This window comes from Petromyzon marinus, unplaced genomic scaffold (genome assembly GCF_048934315.1).
Source record: "Petromyzon marinus isolate PM22_M1 ecotype Great Lakes invasive population unplaced genomic scaffold, UKy_Petmar_22M1.pri1.0 PM_G_Scaffold_56, whole genome shotgun sequence".
NCBI classification, from domain to species: domain Eukaryota; kingdom Metazoa; phylum Chordata; class Hyperoartia; order Petromyzontiformes; family Petromyzontidae; genus Petromyzon; species Petromyzon marinus.
Window position 1 is genome coordinate 400,078 of NW_027423009.1, and position 15,718 is coordinate 415,795.

At 48.4% G+C, this 15,718-nt stretch overlaps 1 protein-coding gene across 1 annotated transcript in view; it reads right to left on the reverse strand.

Annotated features, from left to right (window-relative positions):
* The window catches only part of LOC142918164 (adhesion G protein-coupled receptor L3-like), a 42,281-nt gene that overhangs the window by 23,374 nt on the left and 3,189 nt on the right, over positions 1 to 15,718 (reverse strand). Inside the window, exons 2-3 of the mRNA XM_076062276.1 lie at positions 12,487 to 12,758; positions 7,111 to 7,693 (exon numbers count right to left, since the gene is read on the reverse strand). Coding sequence (XP_075918391.1) covers positions 7,111 to 7,693; positions 12,487 to 12,758 — 855 coding nt within the window. The remainder of the gene's footprint in view (positions 1 to 7,110; positions 7,694 to 12,486; positions 12,759 to 15,718) is intronic.

Sequence of the window (15,718 nt, forward strand, 5' to 3'; positions counted from 1 at the left end):
CCTCACGCACCTCCGATTAGCGCAGTCGGCCACGCGGGGCGCGAGAGAAAGTTCCAACGTACCGCCCCGATCGCTACCGTCGAACAAAGTCGGTCACCGTGTGAAAAACAAGAATAGGCTTGACCCCTTTCTGGCACTAAAACAGGAGGTGTTAAGATGCTCAAACACTAAAACAGACGAAACCTCACACAAGCAATCACGTCCGAAATAACCGCGCACATATCTGTGGTGAACTTGCAAACGGAAACATCACGCTCTGGTAGTATGTGATGCACTGTCTTTGAAACGTATTGGCCTGCACCAGAGACAGCCGTCTTAATGGCCCAGTCCCATCAGTGTCTCACCAGAGAATGCCGAAAGGTGACCAGGACAAGGACAACGGTACTATCGGAGCCTTGATATCTCGGGGGTGAGCAGCTACACCATCGGGAAATATTGTTTTGCCAGTATCAAAAGTATTGAAAGATAAGAATAGGTTTTAGCCCTTTCTGCCAATAACACAGGAGGTTTGATTCAAAGCTTCCGTGACTGCAGGGATTCATATTCTTGGTTCTTTTGGTAAAGTCACCACCATGTAGAAGGGAAACAATAAAATAATAAAAATATAAAACAATAAAATTCTCACGACGTTTCGACTGCAACACAAAGCAATCATCATCAGGTGTGAAAACCACAGCAAGAAAAAACCACAGCAAGAACATTTTCTTGCTCTGGTTTTCACACCTGATGACGATTGCTTGGTGTTGCAGTCGAAACGTCGTGATAATTTTATTGTTTTTTTTATATTTTTATAATGGCGAAAATATGGGTGGATTCTTTCAGACAGCATACATAAAAACAAATTTCGTCTCCCCCCTCCTCTTTTCAAAAAATAGATGGACTAGTCCTGGGCAAACTGCCAATCGCTGCGCGTGACGCAAACGTTATTTTTTTATATATATATATAAATAAATATGCCGTTTTCAAAATACATTTATGCAAACCGACACACCTGATGATGACCGTTTGAGTTATGGTCGAAACGTCGTGAGAATTTTTTATTGTTTTATATATATTTTGTTATTTTGTTGTTTCTCTTCAACGTGACTTTACCGAAAAAACTAAGAATATGAATTACTGCAGTCACGAAAGCTTTAAATCAAAATTTAATATCATCCCTCTTTTTTAATTGAGATAATTCAAAACGTTCGTCTTTGCTGATGTTGCTGGGTGGCAACTTAGCGTTTTTGAGGGTTGCAGCGATTTCAGATCTTGCTACGTCTGCAGCGATGGGACTCAAGCCCTTGAGTGCAACGTCGACATGGGCAAAGATATCATTAACCGGTAAGTGTCTAGGTGTGACAGCAAAGTTTAGACCTTTAGCTAAAACGGATTTCAGACCATCAGAAATGGAACTGTTACTGCGATTAATTATGACTTTGTTGACGTCTATCTTTTCGGTGTGTGGGTCCGATTATTTGCTGGAGAGGTGCTTGAATTTGGAAATCAAATTGTCCCTACATTTGGTCGACATAGTGGCAGCCGAAGAGATAGTCATATTGTCTACATGTTCCCAATCCGATGTAGACATTGTTGCTGTCAATGTTAAGTGTGATTTGTAGAGTGTCTTGTCTAACTGATCGAGTTCGGTGCGTGTAAGTCTGATTTTTTCCGAGATAAGAGCAAAGCTAGTTCTAGTTAGAATTCGTTTTGCATTGAGAGAAGTTGCAACAGAAGAGGTTAGTGTAAATGCGGTTGGTATTACCTTAGAGTCGCGGCATCTCTTCAGAAAGGTGAGAGACTCGATTAGTTGAGCCTTCTTATCCCGGAGTCTGTTGAATGATCTTAAGGATGTGTGAAATCCCTCCTCGTAGAGGCGGTTAAATTTCGATTTAAAGCTTTCGTGACTGCAAGGATTCATCTTCTTTGGTTCTTTCGGTAAAGTCACGTAGAATGAGAATAAAATAATAAATTGATAAAATAAAATAACACAATAATATTCTCACGACGTTTCGGCCACAACACAAGCGGCCTTCATCAGGTGAAGGGACGAGACTGTCTGGTAGGACAGCGCTGGAGTGAAAAAAAGCCACGTTCAGATCACGACCTTTAAGCTGTGTCAGAAGAAACAAAGCGCCTTGACAAAGGAATTAGCATATAATTTAGCATTGAAATGGCTGAGTGATTAGCTTGTGACTGGTCACAGAAATGGCTATGTTAAAGTTAAAGCATACACATCCGCAGAGGCACCCCTTGACAAAGGAATTAGCATAGAATTTAGCATTGAAATAGCTAAGTTAAAGCATACACATCCGCAGAGGCACCCCTTGACAAAGGAATTAGCATAGAATTTAGCATTGAAATAGCTGAGTGATTAGCTTGTAACTGGTCACAGAAATATCTATGTTTAAAGTCAGAGCATACACATTCACCGAGGCACCTAGTACAAATCAAACGGGAGAATTTAGCATTGAAATAACTAGGCGAATTTAGCATTGAAATAACTGAGTGATTAGCTAGTGACTGGTCACAGAAATGGCTATGTTGAAGTCAAGATCTACACATCTGAGCTATTCACAGTAACTGGGTATACAATACAATGTATAATGAATACTACATAGTGAACCAATAAAAAACTAAAATATAAATTACCTTAATGTTATCAATGAACTCTATATTCTCCAATCAGCTAAGCTACCAACAATAAGTCGTTATATATCACAATGCTATATGGCGAAAAAATGGGTGGATTCTTACCCTCAACTTTAGCAACACGGATAGCTACGGGCCCCGTTCAGACGGACGAGTTCATCCAAGGTCGGAACAGAGGAGGGGGAGAGAGACAGCTGCGAGGCGCTATTATACTCCATGTTGTAAACCATACCATTAACCGTGGTGTGAGAGGTATTAAGAGTCAATGCTGGTGAAAGAGCTGCGGTCTGAAGGTCATCGTAAAATACATTTAATTAAGAACGGAAATGGTTTAAAACATCTTTCCAATGGTTACTAAGCCAGAATCCATCTTCTCGGTTGAAATTGTCTCTGTGCTTGTATATGTGAATGGCCTCATGAACGAATCTCTCATGGTAGCCGGTTGGTTTGCAAAGAACCTCCGTCTTGGAGAAGTCAATGTCATGTGAGCCCACTGAATTATAACAGTGATCTGCCATGGCAGTGGAGTTCGTCCTACCGTGTTTCAAGTCTGCTTTATGTTCACGGATGCGGTCCGAGATATGTCGTTTGGTTTCTCCAATGTAGCTACTACCACAGAGGCACTTTAGTTTGTAAACCCCCGGGTACTGTATGTCTGGAACAGCATCTTTTACAGATGGAACCAGATCACGGATTTTATGTATTGTGTTGAATCGGACCTGGATCTTGTGTTTATTCAGGATTTTGGAGATCTTTTTAGTGACCCCTGCAATGTAGGGTAAGGTGATGGTTTTGAGTGGCTCCACAAGAGAATCCTTCTTCATGACTGGAGTGATGGCTTTGCGGATTGTGTAGTCGGAGTAACCATTAGCCCTGAGAGCCTGGTGTACGTGCCTGAGTTCACTGGTAATGTGTTCCTGGTCGGAAATGCATTGGGCTCTATGGTATAGAGCCTTGATGAGGGAGTTCTTCTGGAATGGATGGTGGTGGGAATCCGGTTTCAAGTAAGCATCTGTATGTGTGGCTTTCCTGTAGACAGAGTGGCTCATTGAACCATCATGTCTCCTTTTAATTAAGACATCCAAAAAGGGGAGTTTGCCATCTTTTTCGACCTCCATGGTAAATCTGATGGCTGGGTGTATGGAATTGATGTGGTCGCGGAATTGGTCTAGAGCAGGATGGCCATGTGGCCAGATGACAAAGATGTCATCCACGTACCTCTTCCATAAGGTCGGGCGTAGAGTGGCAGTCTGGATGGCGTCAGTTTCAAAATTTTCCATGAATACGTTGGCTACACCTGGAGATAGGGGGGAGCCCATTGGGGTGCCCTCAGTTTGTTTGTAGAAAGTTCCATTCCAGGTGAAGTATGTGTTGGTTAAGCAATGTCTCACAAGGGGGGGTACACCCACACACCGAAAAGATAGACGTCAACAAAGTCATAATTAATCGCAGTAACAGTTCCATTTCTGATGGTCTGAAATCCCTTTTAGCTAAAGGTCTAAACTTTGCTGTCACCCCGAGACACTTACCGGTTAACGACATCATTGCCCATGTCGACGTTGCACTCAAGGGCTTGAGTCCCATCGCTGCAGACGTAGCAAGATCTGAAATCGCTGCAACCCTCAAAAACGCTAAGTTGCCACCCAGCAACATCAGCAAAGACGAACGTTTTGAATTATCTCAATTAAAAAGAGGGATGATATTGTCGTCCTCTCAGCCGACAAGGGCAATGCCACTGTCATCATGGACAAAACAGAATATAACAACAAAATTCAAGAACTACTCAACGATGGCAGCTATACAAAAATAAAAAGAGATCCCACCAACAGCCTGGTTACCAAAACGAACAAAATCATCTCTGATTCAACAGAATTAATTGATGAGACCAAACAGTTCTCGTTGAAACCCTCTGCTGCCAGACCACCAAGATTATATGGCCTTCCAAAGATACACAAAGAAGATACACCCCTTCGTCCCATCGTCTCTACTATCAACTCCCCCACCTATAAACTGGCACGTTTTCTTGCTGATATACTGCGACCTTTCACTGGAAAAACCACCTCTGCGGTACTAAATTCTACTCACCTGGTATCGACAATGAAAGGCATTTCCCTGTCCCCAGACGACCTGCTTGTCAGTTTTGATGTGGTGTCCTTGTTCACCAAAGTCCCGGTACCTGACACCATCACTATCATTGAAGACCTGGTTCATCAAGGACTGCACACTGATGTACCCCCCCTGGTGAGACATTGCTTAACCAACACATACTTCACCTGGAATGGAACTTTCTACAAACAAACTGAGGGCACCCCAATGGGCTCCCCCCTATCTCCGGTTGTAGCCAACGTATTCATGGAAAAAATTGAAACTGACGCCATCCAGACTGCCACTCTACGCCCGACCTTATGGAAGAGGTACGTGGATGACACCTTTGTCATCTGGCCACATGGCCAGCCTGCTCTAGACCAATTCCGTGACCACATCAATTCCATACACCCAGCCATCAGATTTACCATGGAGGTCGAAAAAGATGGCAAAATACCCTTTTTGGATGTCTTAATTAAAAGGAGACATGATGGTTCAATGAGCCACTCTGTCTACAGGAAAGCCACCCATATAGATGCTTACTTGAAACTGGATTCCCACCACCATCCATTCCAGAAGAACTCCCTCATCAAGACTCTATACCATAGAGCCCAATGCATTTCCGACCAGGAACACATTACCAGTGAACTCAAGCACGTACACCAGGCTCTCAGGGCTAATGGTTACTCCGACTACACAATCCGCAAAGCCATCACTCCAGTCATGAAGAAGGATTCTCTTGTGGAGACACTCAAAACCATCACCTTACCCTGCATTGCAGGGGTCACTAAAAAGATCTCCAAAATCCTAAATAAACACAAGATCCAGGTCCGATTCAACACAACACATAAAATCCGTGATCTAGTTCCATCTGTAAAAGATGCTGGTCCAGACATACAGTACCCGGGCGTTTACAAACTAAAGTGCCTCTGTGGTAGTATCTACATTGGAGAAACCAAACGACATATCTCGGACCGCATCCGTGAACATAAAGCAGACTTGAAACACGGTAGGACGAACTCCACTGCCATGGCAGATCACTGTTATAATTCAGTGGGCTCACATGACATTGACTTCTCCAAGACGGAGGTTCTTTGCAAACCAACCGGCTACCATGAGAGATTCGTTCATGAGGCCATTCACATATACAAGCACAGAGACAATTTCAACCGAGAAGATGGATTCTGGCTTAGTAACCATTGGAAAGATGTTTCAAACCATTTCCGTTCTTAATTAATTGTATTTTACGATGACCTTCAGACCGCAGCTCTTTCACCAGCATTGACTCTTAATACCTCTCACACCACGGTTAATGGTATGGTTTACAACATGGAGTATAATAGCGCCTCGCAGCTGTCTCTATCCCCCTCCTCTGTTCCGACCTTGGATGAACTCGTCCGTCTGAACGGTGCCCGTAGCTATCCGTGTTGCTAAAGTTGAGGGTAAGAATCCACCCATTTTTTCGCCATATAGCATTGTGATATATAACGACTCATTGTTGGTAGCTTAGCTGATTGGAGAATATAGAGTTTATTGATAACATTAAGGTAATTTATATTTTAGTTTTTTATTGGTTCACTATGTAGTATTCATTATACATTGTATTGTATACCCAGTTACTGTGAATAGCTCAGATGTGTAGACCTTGACTTCAACATAGCCATTTCTGTGACCAGTCACTAGCTAATCACTCAGTTATTTCAATGCTAAATTCGCCTAGTTATTTCAATGCTAAATTCTCCTGTTTGATTTGTACTAGGTGCCTCGGTGAATGTGTATGCTCTGACTTTAAACATAGCTATTTCTGTGACCAGTTACAAGCTAATCACTCAGCTATTTCAATGCTAAATTCTATGCTAATTCCTTTGTCAAGGGGTGCCTCTGCGGATGTGTATGCTTTAACTTAGCTATTTCAATGCTAAATTCTATGCTAATTCCTTTGTCAAGGGGTGCCTCTGCGGATGTGTATGCTTTAACTTTAACATAGCCATTTCTGTGACCAGTCACAAGCTAATCACTCGGCCATTTCAATGCTAAATTATATGCTAATTCCTTTGTCAAGGCGCTTTGTTTCTTCTGACACAGCTTAAAGGTCGTGATCTGAACGTGGCTTTTTTTCACTCCAGCGCTGTCCTACCAGACAGTCTCGTCCCTTCACCTGATGAAGGCCGCTTGTGTTGTGGCCGAAACGTCGTGAGAATATTATTGTGTTATTTTATTTTATCAATTTATTATTTTATTCTCATTCTACGTGACTTTACCGAAAGAACCAAAGAAGACAAAGCGGACTTTCAAACTCCAATCCAACCTCTCCCCATCGCCCCACTCTTCCACACCCCACCCCCCCCGCTCCCCCCAACCCACAACCAACCCCACCGACACCCTCCCGCTCACCCGCGGCGGGGTCCCGCGTGCCGAAGCGCAGCGCGTAGCGCAGCGCGTGGTGGTTGTTCCACACGTAGAGGGCGCGGTCGCGCGCGTTGTACTGCACCGACGTGATGAACCGGAACGGGTTGGGGAACGGGACGGAGACGCGAGCGTCCCGCCGCGAGTCGGTGTCGTACACGTAGTCGATGCGGTCGCTCGTCCCCCCTCCTCCCCCTCCTCCTCCTCCTCCTCCTCCTCCTCCCGCGGCGTCCGCCCCTCCGTCGCCGTCGTCCTCGTAAGTCGAGCGCAGGACGTGGAGGACGCCGCACGCCATGAAGGCGTCGGAGGCCGAGCGCTTGACGTAGGCCGTCTCGAAGGAGGCCTCGACGCGCATCGCGCGCGGATTTAAGCGGCTCACCACCATGCGCCCGTGGTTCTGCTCCGTGGCGTAGACGACCCAGAGGCCGTGCTCGTCGGCCGCCAGGTCGATGTCGGACTTGCCGCCCCAGCGGTAGGGCGAAGTGTCGTGGTAGTTGGCGTTGGGGATGAACGCCTCGCCGCCCTTGACGCGCGTGCGCAGGTCGAACTTGACGACGCTGCGCGTTCGCTCCTGCGACGGCGCACAGCGTGGGTGGCAGGGAGAGGTTAAGTGAGTGAGTGAGTGTGTGGTGAGGTGAGTGAGTGTGTGGTGTGTGTGTGGTGGAGAGGTGAGTGTGGGTGTAAGAGGTGAGTGAGTGAGTGTGTGGTGTGTGTGTGGTGGAGAGGTGAGTGTGGGTGTAAGAGGTGAGTGAGTGAGTGAGTGTGGTGTGTGTGTGGTGGAGAGGTGAGTGTGGGTGTAAGAGGTGAGTGAGTGAGTGTGGTGTGTGTGTGTGGTGGAGAGGTGAGTGTGGGTGTAAGAGGTGAGTGAGTGTGGGTGTGTGTGGTGGAGAGGTGGGTGAGTGTGAGAGGTGAGTGTGTGTGTATGTGTGTGGTGGAGAGGTGAGTGAGTGTAAGAGGTGAGTGAGTGAGTGTGTGGTGAGGTGAGTGAGTGTGGGTGTGGTGGAGAGGTGAGTGTGGGTGTGAGAGGTGAGTGAGTGTGTGTGTGGTGGAGAGGTGGGTGAGTGTGGGTGTGAGAGGTTAAGTGAGTGTGTGTGTGTGGTGGAGAGGTGAGTGAGTGTGAGAGTGAGAGGTGAGTGAGTGTGTGTGTGGTGGAGAGGTGAGTGAGTGTGGGTGTGAGAGGTGAGTGAGTGTGGGTGTGAGAGGTGAGTGTGGGTGTGACAGGTGAGTGAGTGTGTGGGGAGAGGTGGGTGTGTGGAGAGAGGTGAGTGAGTGAGTGTGTGAGGGAGAGGGGGTGGGGAGAGGAAAGGTGAGCGTGAGAGGAGAGTGTGAGTGTGTGTGCGTGTATGAGTGGGTGAAGGTGTGAGCATGAAAGATCCGGGCGTGGTGGTGGTGGTGTTGGCCACGCCAGCCCCTCGTACGCTGCGCCTGCCCATCATAGGTGCTGCTCGCTAACAGCGCTTGCCCCAACAGTCTGTTGAAGGCTCTACAGGGGATCTTAGTCTTTGATGAGCACAAGTGAAGTGCGTGGGGGCGCTCCTCACAGTGTGTGAGGGAGAGCGGAGGTGAAGGTACAAAGGTGTTTGAGTGCGAGTGTCTGAGTGTGTGTGTGTATGTGTGTGTGTATGTGTGTATGATAGTGTAGCGGTTAGCGCGCTGCGCTACGAACCCGGCGACCCGGGTTCGATTTCCTCTCACGGCCAACACCGGTGACGATTATCTGAACCGGTCCTGGGCCTCCCCTAAGTCGACTCAGCCTCAAATGAGTACCTGGTGCGGTGGATAAAAACATTGCCACTGGGGAGACAAAGGCGGTCGGGCGTGGTGCTGGCCACCCACCCCCTCGTGTAACGTTCCGGCCTTCATAGCTGCTCGCTAACAGCACTTGCCCCTACAGTCTGTTAAGGCTATATGGGGGATCTTTATCTTTGTGTGTGTGTATGGCTGCTTTGGGTACGCGGTCCAGACCTCCCCAGAGACCCTGGCTGACAGAGGAGGTGTTCAGGATGGTTGAGAAAAAGCGACAGGCCCACGCTCATCGGCTACAGCATCCCACGTTGGAGAATGAGGAGGCTTACCGCATCCTTCGCTCGGAGGTTCGGAGAGCCGTGAGGCACTGCAAGGATGGGTGGTGGTCGCGGGTTGCTGTGGAGATGGAGTCTGCCTCAATGGCCCGCGATCACAAATCTCTATTTAACTCCATCAAAAAAGTAACCTGCAGCGCCACACCTATTACCATCATTAGGGGAAAGAACGGTGATCCAATCTCTGACCCCCAGGAACAGGTTTGCAGATTTGCTTAGCATTTCTGTGAGGTCCTGGGGGAGGGGGAATCCCTCAGCCTGGAAAACATCATGGGACAAAGTGGGGATGACCCTGCTGAGGCTGCGGTGCCTCAAATATTGGAGGAAGAAGTCACCCCCTGTGAGTGGCTGGCTGATGTGCCATCCATTGAGGAAGTACTGAAGGCGATCCAGAGCCTGAAACCAGGAAAGGCACCGGGCAGAAATGATCTCCCAAGCGAAATGCTGAGGGATTGTGGCGTTTGTGCACAGACTGCCCTACATGACATCATAACAACAGTCTGGACCACTGGATGGGTTCTGCAGGATTGGAAGGATGCCCTGGTGGTCCCCCTCTTTAAGAAGGGGGACCCCACAGACTGTAACAACTACAGGGGAATCTCAAGGATTATTCAACATCGCCTTGCTAGGCACACTGAGGAGAGGCTGGCGGAGCTCCAATACGGTTTCAGGAAAGGGCGGTCCTGAACAGATGCCATATATTCTGCCCGTGTGCTACAGCAGAAGTGTAGGGAATTCCAACAAGACCTGCATCTCTGCTCCATTGACCTGGTCAAGGCCTATGATACCATCAATAGGCCTGGGCTCTGGGTTGTTCTTCGTATTTTCGGAATCCCTGAGCCTCTGCTCATGATCATTAAGGACCTTCATGATAGTGAGCGGGCCCAGGTAAAACTACGTGGCCGGGAGTCAGAGCCATTCCCTGTTAACCTTGGGGTGCGACAGGGATGTCCCCTGGCTCCAACATTATTTAACATCTATTTCGACCACGTAGTTCGTGAAGCCTTCAGTAGCTGTACCCGAGGAATTTCCATCTGGTACAGGTAGAATGGGAGGCTGATTGATGCCCGGGTGCGGTCAAGGGATGGCTCCCTATTGGTCAACCAAGTTATGTATACCGACGACCTGGTAATAGCAGCTCACTCAGAGGAGAAATTGGAGGCGCTGCTGCTGAAACTTGAGTGTGCCATGAAGTGGTGGGGCCTTACCATCAGCCCCACCAAAACTAAGCACCTGCCTGGGTATTTTGTACCATCGGACACTCCACCCCCACAACTCCCAATCGGTGATGGGGCAGTTGTGGAGAGAGTGGAGAGTTTCCCATACCTGGGCAGTGTGCTCATGACAGGCTCCGGTTTAACAGCAGAGGTCTCACTCCGAATTAGTGGAGCGGCAATATCTTTTCATCGTTGCATAAAGCTGTGTGGAAGCTACCTGGTCTGTCACTCCGCAAGAAGCTTCAGGTCTTCTCTGCCACAGTCATTCCCTCCCTTCTCTATGCTTGCGAAACGTGGACACCCCTAATGGAACACCTTCGGCAGTTAGAAACATTTAGGCTGGCCTGCCTACAATCCATCCTGGGTTTAACCAGACTGGATTGTGTGAGGAGTTCACAATTCCTCGAAAGATCTGGACAAAGTCCCATCGGTGAGCTCCTCCGGCAGGCAAGGCTGCGTTGGCTGGGCCATGTAGCCCGCATGCCCAAATCGCTTTTGTTCGGCCGGATCGAGGTGGCTAAACGGGCGCAGCACGGGCTAGAGAAGAGATGGAGTGACGTGGTACAGGAGGATGTGGAGCTGAGTGGACTTGCCAATGACTGGTACCAGCGGTGTCAAGATCGGCCTCTGTGGAGGAGGCTTGTGAAGGACGCTACTGGGCAGTTGTAGGCAGTCGCCCTCCAACAACAACAGAGGGTTTAGGAGCGACGCTCACAACAACGAGCGGAGCGCCGGGTGGCTAAAACACAGCAAGTTGGCACAGTAGGGGGCACAGGTGGTGCATCAGCCGGTTATCTCGGTCATCTCAGTCAGTCGACCCATGGCACCTGGGTCTGCCCCGTGACCTCCTGCCAGCGGGCATTCGACACTTCACGTGGCCTCAAGGTGCACATGGCCTGGCACAAGCGTCGTGGTGACGTCACCGCCACTTAGTGGCGAAAGGCGGTTGTTGTTGTATATACAGCTCACAACTGGAGGGCTCTCGCTCCCCAGTTAATGCATTCAGCAACTGCAATGTTTACTGGAGTTCTGAGCTCAGTCTACAAACTATAAAACTATTAACTATTTTTATTTTACAGGTCAGGACCACTGAGCCGGGATAGCTCTTTTTCAGAAGCGACGTGGCCACTAAATGATCGCTCAACGGAGTGGAAATGTACAGCAGCCAAATACTCTGAACGCGTGACGTCGATTCTCAACGTGGAGGGAAAAAAACGGAAACCCAGAGGAAAAATCCACGAGGAGAACACGCAAACTCCAAATATACAGCAGCAGGCGTCAGGGTCGGGATTGAACCCACGAGCTTATGTATACCAGGCGAGGTCGTAAACATCTCTCCACCATATTCTTGGTTCTTTCGGTAAAGTCACGTAGAAGGGAAACAATAAAATAATAAAAATATCTCTCCACCAGTCATTGCAACAGTCCCTAGCCTGATAAAAGTTTAGTGTCAGCGTATGTGTGGGTGCCCCCACCTGGAAAGAGAAATCAAAGTTCTATCCAGCCCTCTGGCAAAAGCTCTCTCCCCACCGCCGTCCTATACTTCGGGTAATGAACACGATTAATAATTCAACACATTTGGTATTCGCGCCAATCTGAGAACCGCAGGGGCCATCACGGATGAAGGCGCCATTTCACAGACGGGTATACGCTGCCAGTAGGGGGAAGGGGCGACGTTGCCAAGTGGTTTCACCCATGGCCTCTTGTATACCAGGCGAGGTAGTGAACATCTCTCCACCGCGCCGCCCCTACGGCCCCTATCGTCATCATCATTATCATCACGGCTCTGTCGTACCAGGCAAGGTCCACCAAGCCATACAGCTCTTTTCCAGAAGCGAGCTGGCCACACAAAATGACAGCTCAACCAAGCGGCTTCTCACGTGGCAAAGTAATAGCGGCCAATTACTCTAAAAGCGTGTGGATTCTAAACGAGGTAGTTAACATCTCTCCACCGGGGCGCCCCGACCGCCCCTACCGCCCCTACCACCCCTACCGCCATCTGCCGTCCATCATCCCACTGGTGCTCACGCGGAAACCCCCCCCCCCCCCCGGCGCCGGGCACCGACCCTGTTGAAGAACACAGCTCCGTCGTACACCACGAAGCCCGTGCCATCGACGCGGTGCGGCAGCTTGTAGTTGGTGAGCGGTCGCCTGGCCAGGATGTCCTGGAGGGAGGCGTACTCCACGAGTCTGTCGGTGCGGAACGGCGTCCACGGCATGACGTACACCTTGTCGGTGGCCTGCAGCGGGTCGCGGCACCACGAGCCGGCCTGCTGCTTCGCCTCCAGGAGGTGCGAGGCCTCGCCAATGAGGAGGACGCTGCCCGGGCACGGGAAGACTGCCCAGGGAAAACGAGGGACAGACGAATGAACGAACGGTCGGGTCAGGGATTCGCGGCTGCTCCCTAAGTTGATATTCTATCAACTGAAAACGTTTTTTTTATTCTTGGTTCTTTCGGTAAAGTCACTACCACGTAGAAAGGAAACAATTAAATAATAAAAATATAAAACAATTACATTCTCACGACGTTTCGACTGCAACACAAGCAATCATCATCAGGTGTGAAAACCACAGCAAGAAAATTTGAAAAAAAAATAACCGCCACTTTTTTCAAATTTTCTTGCTGTGGTTTTCACACCTGATGATGATTGCTTCTTGTGTTGCAGTCGAAACGTCGTGAGAAGTTTATTGTTTTATATTTTTATTATTTTATTGTTTCCCTTCTATGTGGTGACTTTACCGAAAGAACCAAGAATATTAATCCCTGCAGTCACAAAAGCTTTAAATAAAAAAATTAAAACTTTTTTAAATATTTGAGCAGGTAAGGCCCACTGAGCCACGAAACTCTTTCGCCGAAGCAACTTGGCCACACAATTGACAGATCAACGAAAGTTTCTTATCATGTGGAAATGCACAGCAGTGTCCAAATACTCGCAATGCGTGATGTTGATTCTACACGCGGAGGGAGAAACTGGAGGACCCAGCGAGAACTCCACATGACCACAGGGTTAACGTGCAAGCTTCCAAGTATACAAGCCTCAGGGTTGGGATCGAACCCACGACCTCCTGTATACCAGGCGAGAAAGTTGACACCCCGCCACCGTTTGCATGCGTGTACTGATGGGCGTATGTTAACATGGGTGCCGTCTGCATCGCAGCAGAGCCTGATGAAGCCGAATTTGAGCAGGTAAGGCCCACTGAGCCACGAAACTCTTTCGCCGAAGCAACTTGGCCACACAATTGACAGATCAACGAAAGTTTCTAATCATGTGGAAATGCACAGCAGTGTCCAAATACTCGCAATGCGTGACGTTGATTCTACACGCGGAGGGAGAAACTGGAGGACCCGGCGAGAACTCCACATGACCACAGGGTTAATGTGCAAGCTTCCAAGTATACAAGCCTCAGGGTTGGGATCGAACCCACGACCTCCTGTATACCAGGCGAGGAAGTTGACACCCCGCCACCGTTTGCATGCGTGTACTGATGGGCGTATGTTAACATGGGTGCCGTCTGCATCGCAGCAGAGCCTGATGAAGCCGAATTTGAGCAGGTAAGGCCCACTGAGCCACGAAACTCTTTCGCCGAAGCAACTTGGCCACACAATTGACAGATCAACGAAAGTTTCTAATCATGTGGAAATGCACAGCAGTGTCCAAATACTCGCAATGCGTGACGTTGATTCTACACGCGGAGGGAGAAACTGGAGGACCCGGCGAGAACTCCACATGACCACAGGGTTAACGTGCAAGCTTCCAAGTATACAAGCCTCAGGGTTGGGATCGAACCCACGACCTCCTGTATACCAGGCGAGGAAGTTGACACCCCGCCACCGTTTGCATGCGTGTACTGATGGGCGTATGTTAACATGGGTGCCGTCTGCATCGCAGCAGAGCCTGATGAAGCCGAATGTCCACAGGGAACGATCGCGTTTCTTAAACATGCACATGTGGCATGTGCATCGGGAGCTTAGCGTGTGGCATACATCGACTGATTCATCGTCGCACGTCGGTTACAGTGAGGGAAAAAAAGCATTTGATCCCCTGTTGATTTTGTACGTTTGACCACTGACAAAGAAATGATCAGTCAATAATTTTAATGGTAGGTTTATTTGAACAGTGGGAGACAGAATAACAACAAAATCCGGAAAAACGCATGTCAAAAATGTTATAAATTGATTTGCATTTTAATGAGGGAAATAAGTATTTGACCCCCTCTCAATCAGAAAGATGTCTGGCTCCCAGGTGTCTTTTATACAGGTAACGAGCAGAGATTAGGAGCACACTCTTAAAGGGAGTGCTCCTAATCTCAGCTTGTTACCTGTATAAAAGACACCTGTCCTCAGAAGCAATCAATCAATCAGATTCCAAACTCTCCACCATGGCCAAGACCAAAGAGCTCTCCAAGGATGTCAGGGACAAGATTGTAGACATACACAAGGCTGGAATGGGCTACAAGACCATTGCCAAGCAACTTGGTGAGAAGGTGACAACAGTTGGTGCGATTATTCGCAAATGGAAGAAACACAAAAGAACTGTCAATCTCCCTCGGTCTGGGGCTCCGTGCAAGATCTCACCTCGTGGAGTTGCAATGATCATGAGAACGGTGAGGATTCAGCCCAGAACTACACGGGAGGATATAGTAATAGGTTTTACCCTTTTTAACTGGCATCAATGATCTCAAGGCAGCTGGGACCATAGTCACCAAGAAAACAATTGGTAACACACTACGCCGTGAAGGACTAAAATCCTGCAGCGCCCGCAAGGTCCCCCTGCTCAAGAAAGCACATATACATGCCCGTGTGAAAGTTTGCCAATGAACATCTGAATGATTCAGAGGACAACTGTGTGAAAGTGTTGTGGTCAGATGAGACCAAAATGGAGCTCTTTGGAATAAACTCAACTCGCCGTGTTTGGAGGAGGAGGAATGCTGCCTATGACCCCAAGAACACCATCCCCACTGTCAAACATGGATGTGGAAACATTATGCTTTGGGGGTGTTTTTCTGCTAAGGGGACAGGACAACTTCACTGCATCAAAGGGACGATGGACGGGGCCATGTACCGTCAAATCTTGGGTGAGAACCTCCTTCCCTCAGCCAGGGCATTGAAAATGGGTCGTGGATGGGAATTCCAGCATGACAATGACCCAAAACACATGGCCAAGGCAACAAAGGAGTGGCTCAAGAAGTTCCAGACCTTAATTCCATAGAAAATCTGTGGAGGGAGCTGAAGGTTCGAGTTGCCAAACGTCAGCCTCGAAACCTTAATGACTTGGAGAAGATCTGCAAAGAGGAGTG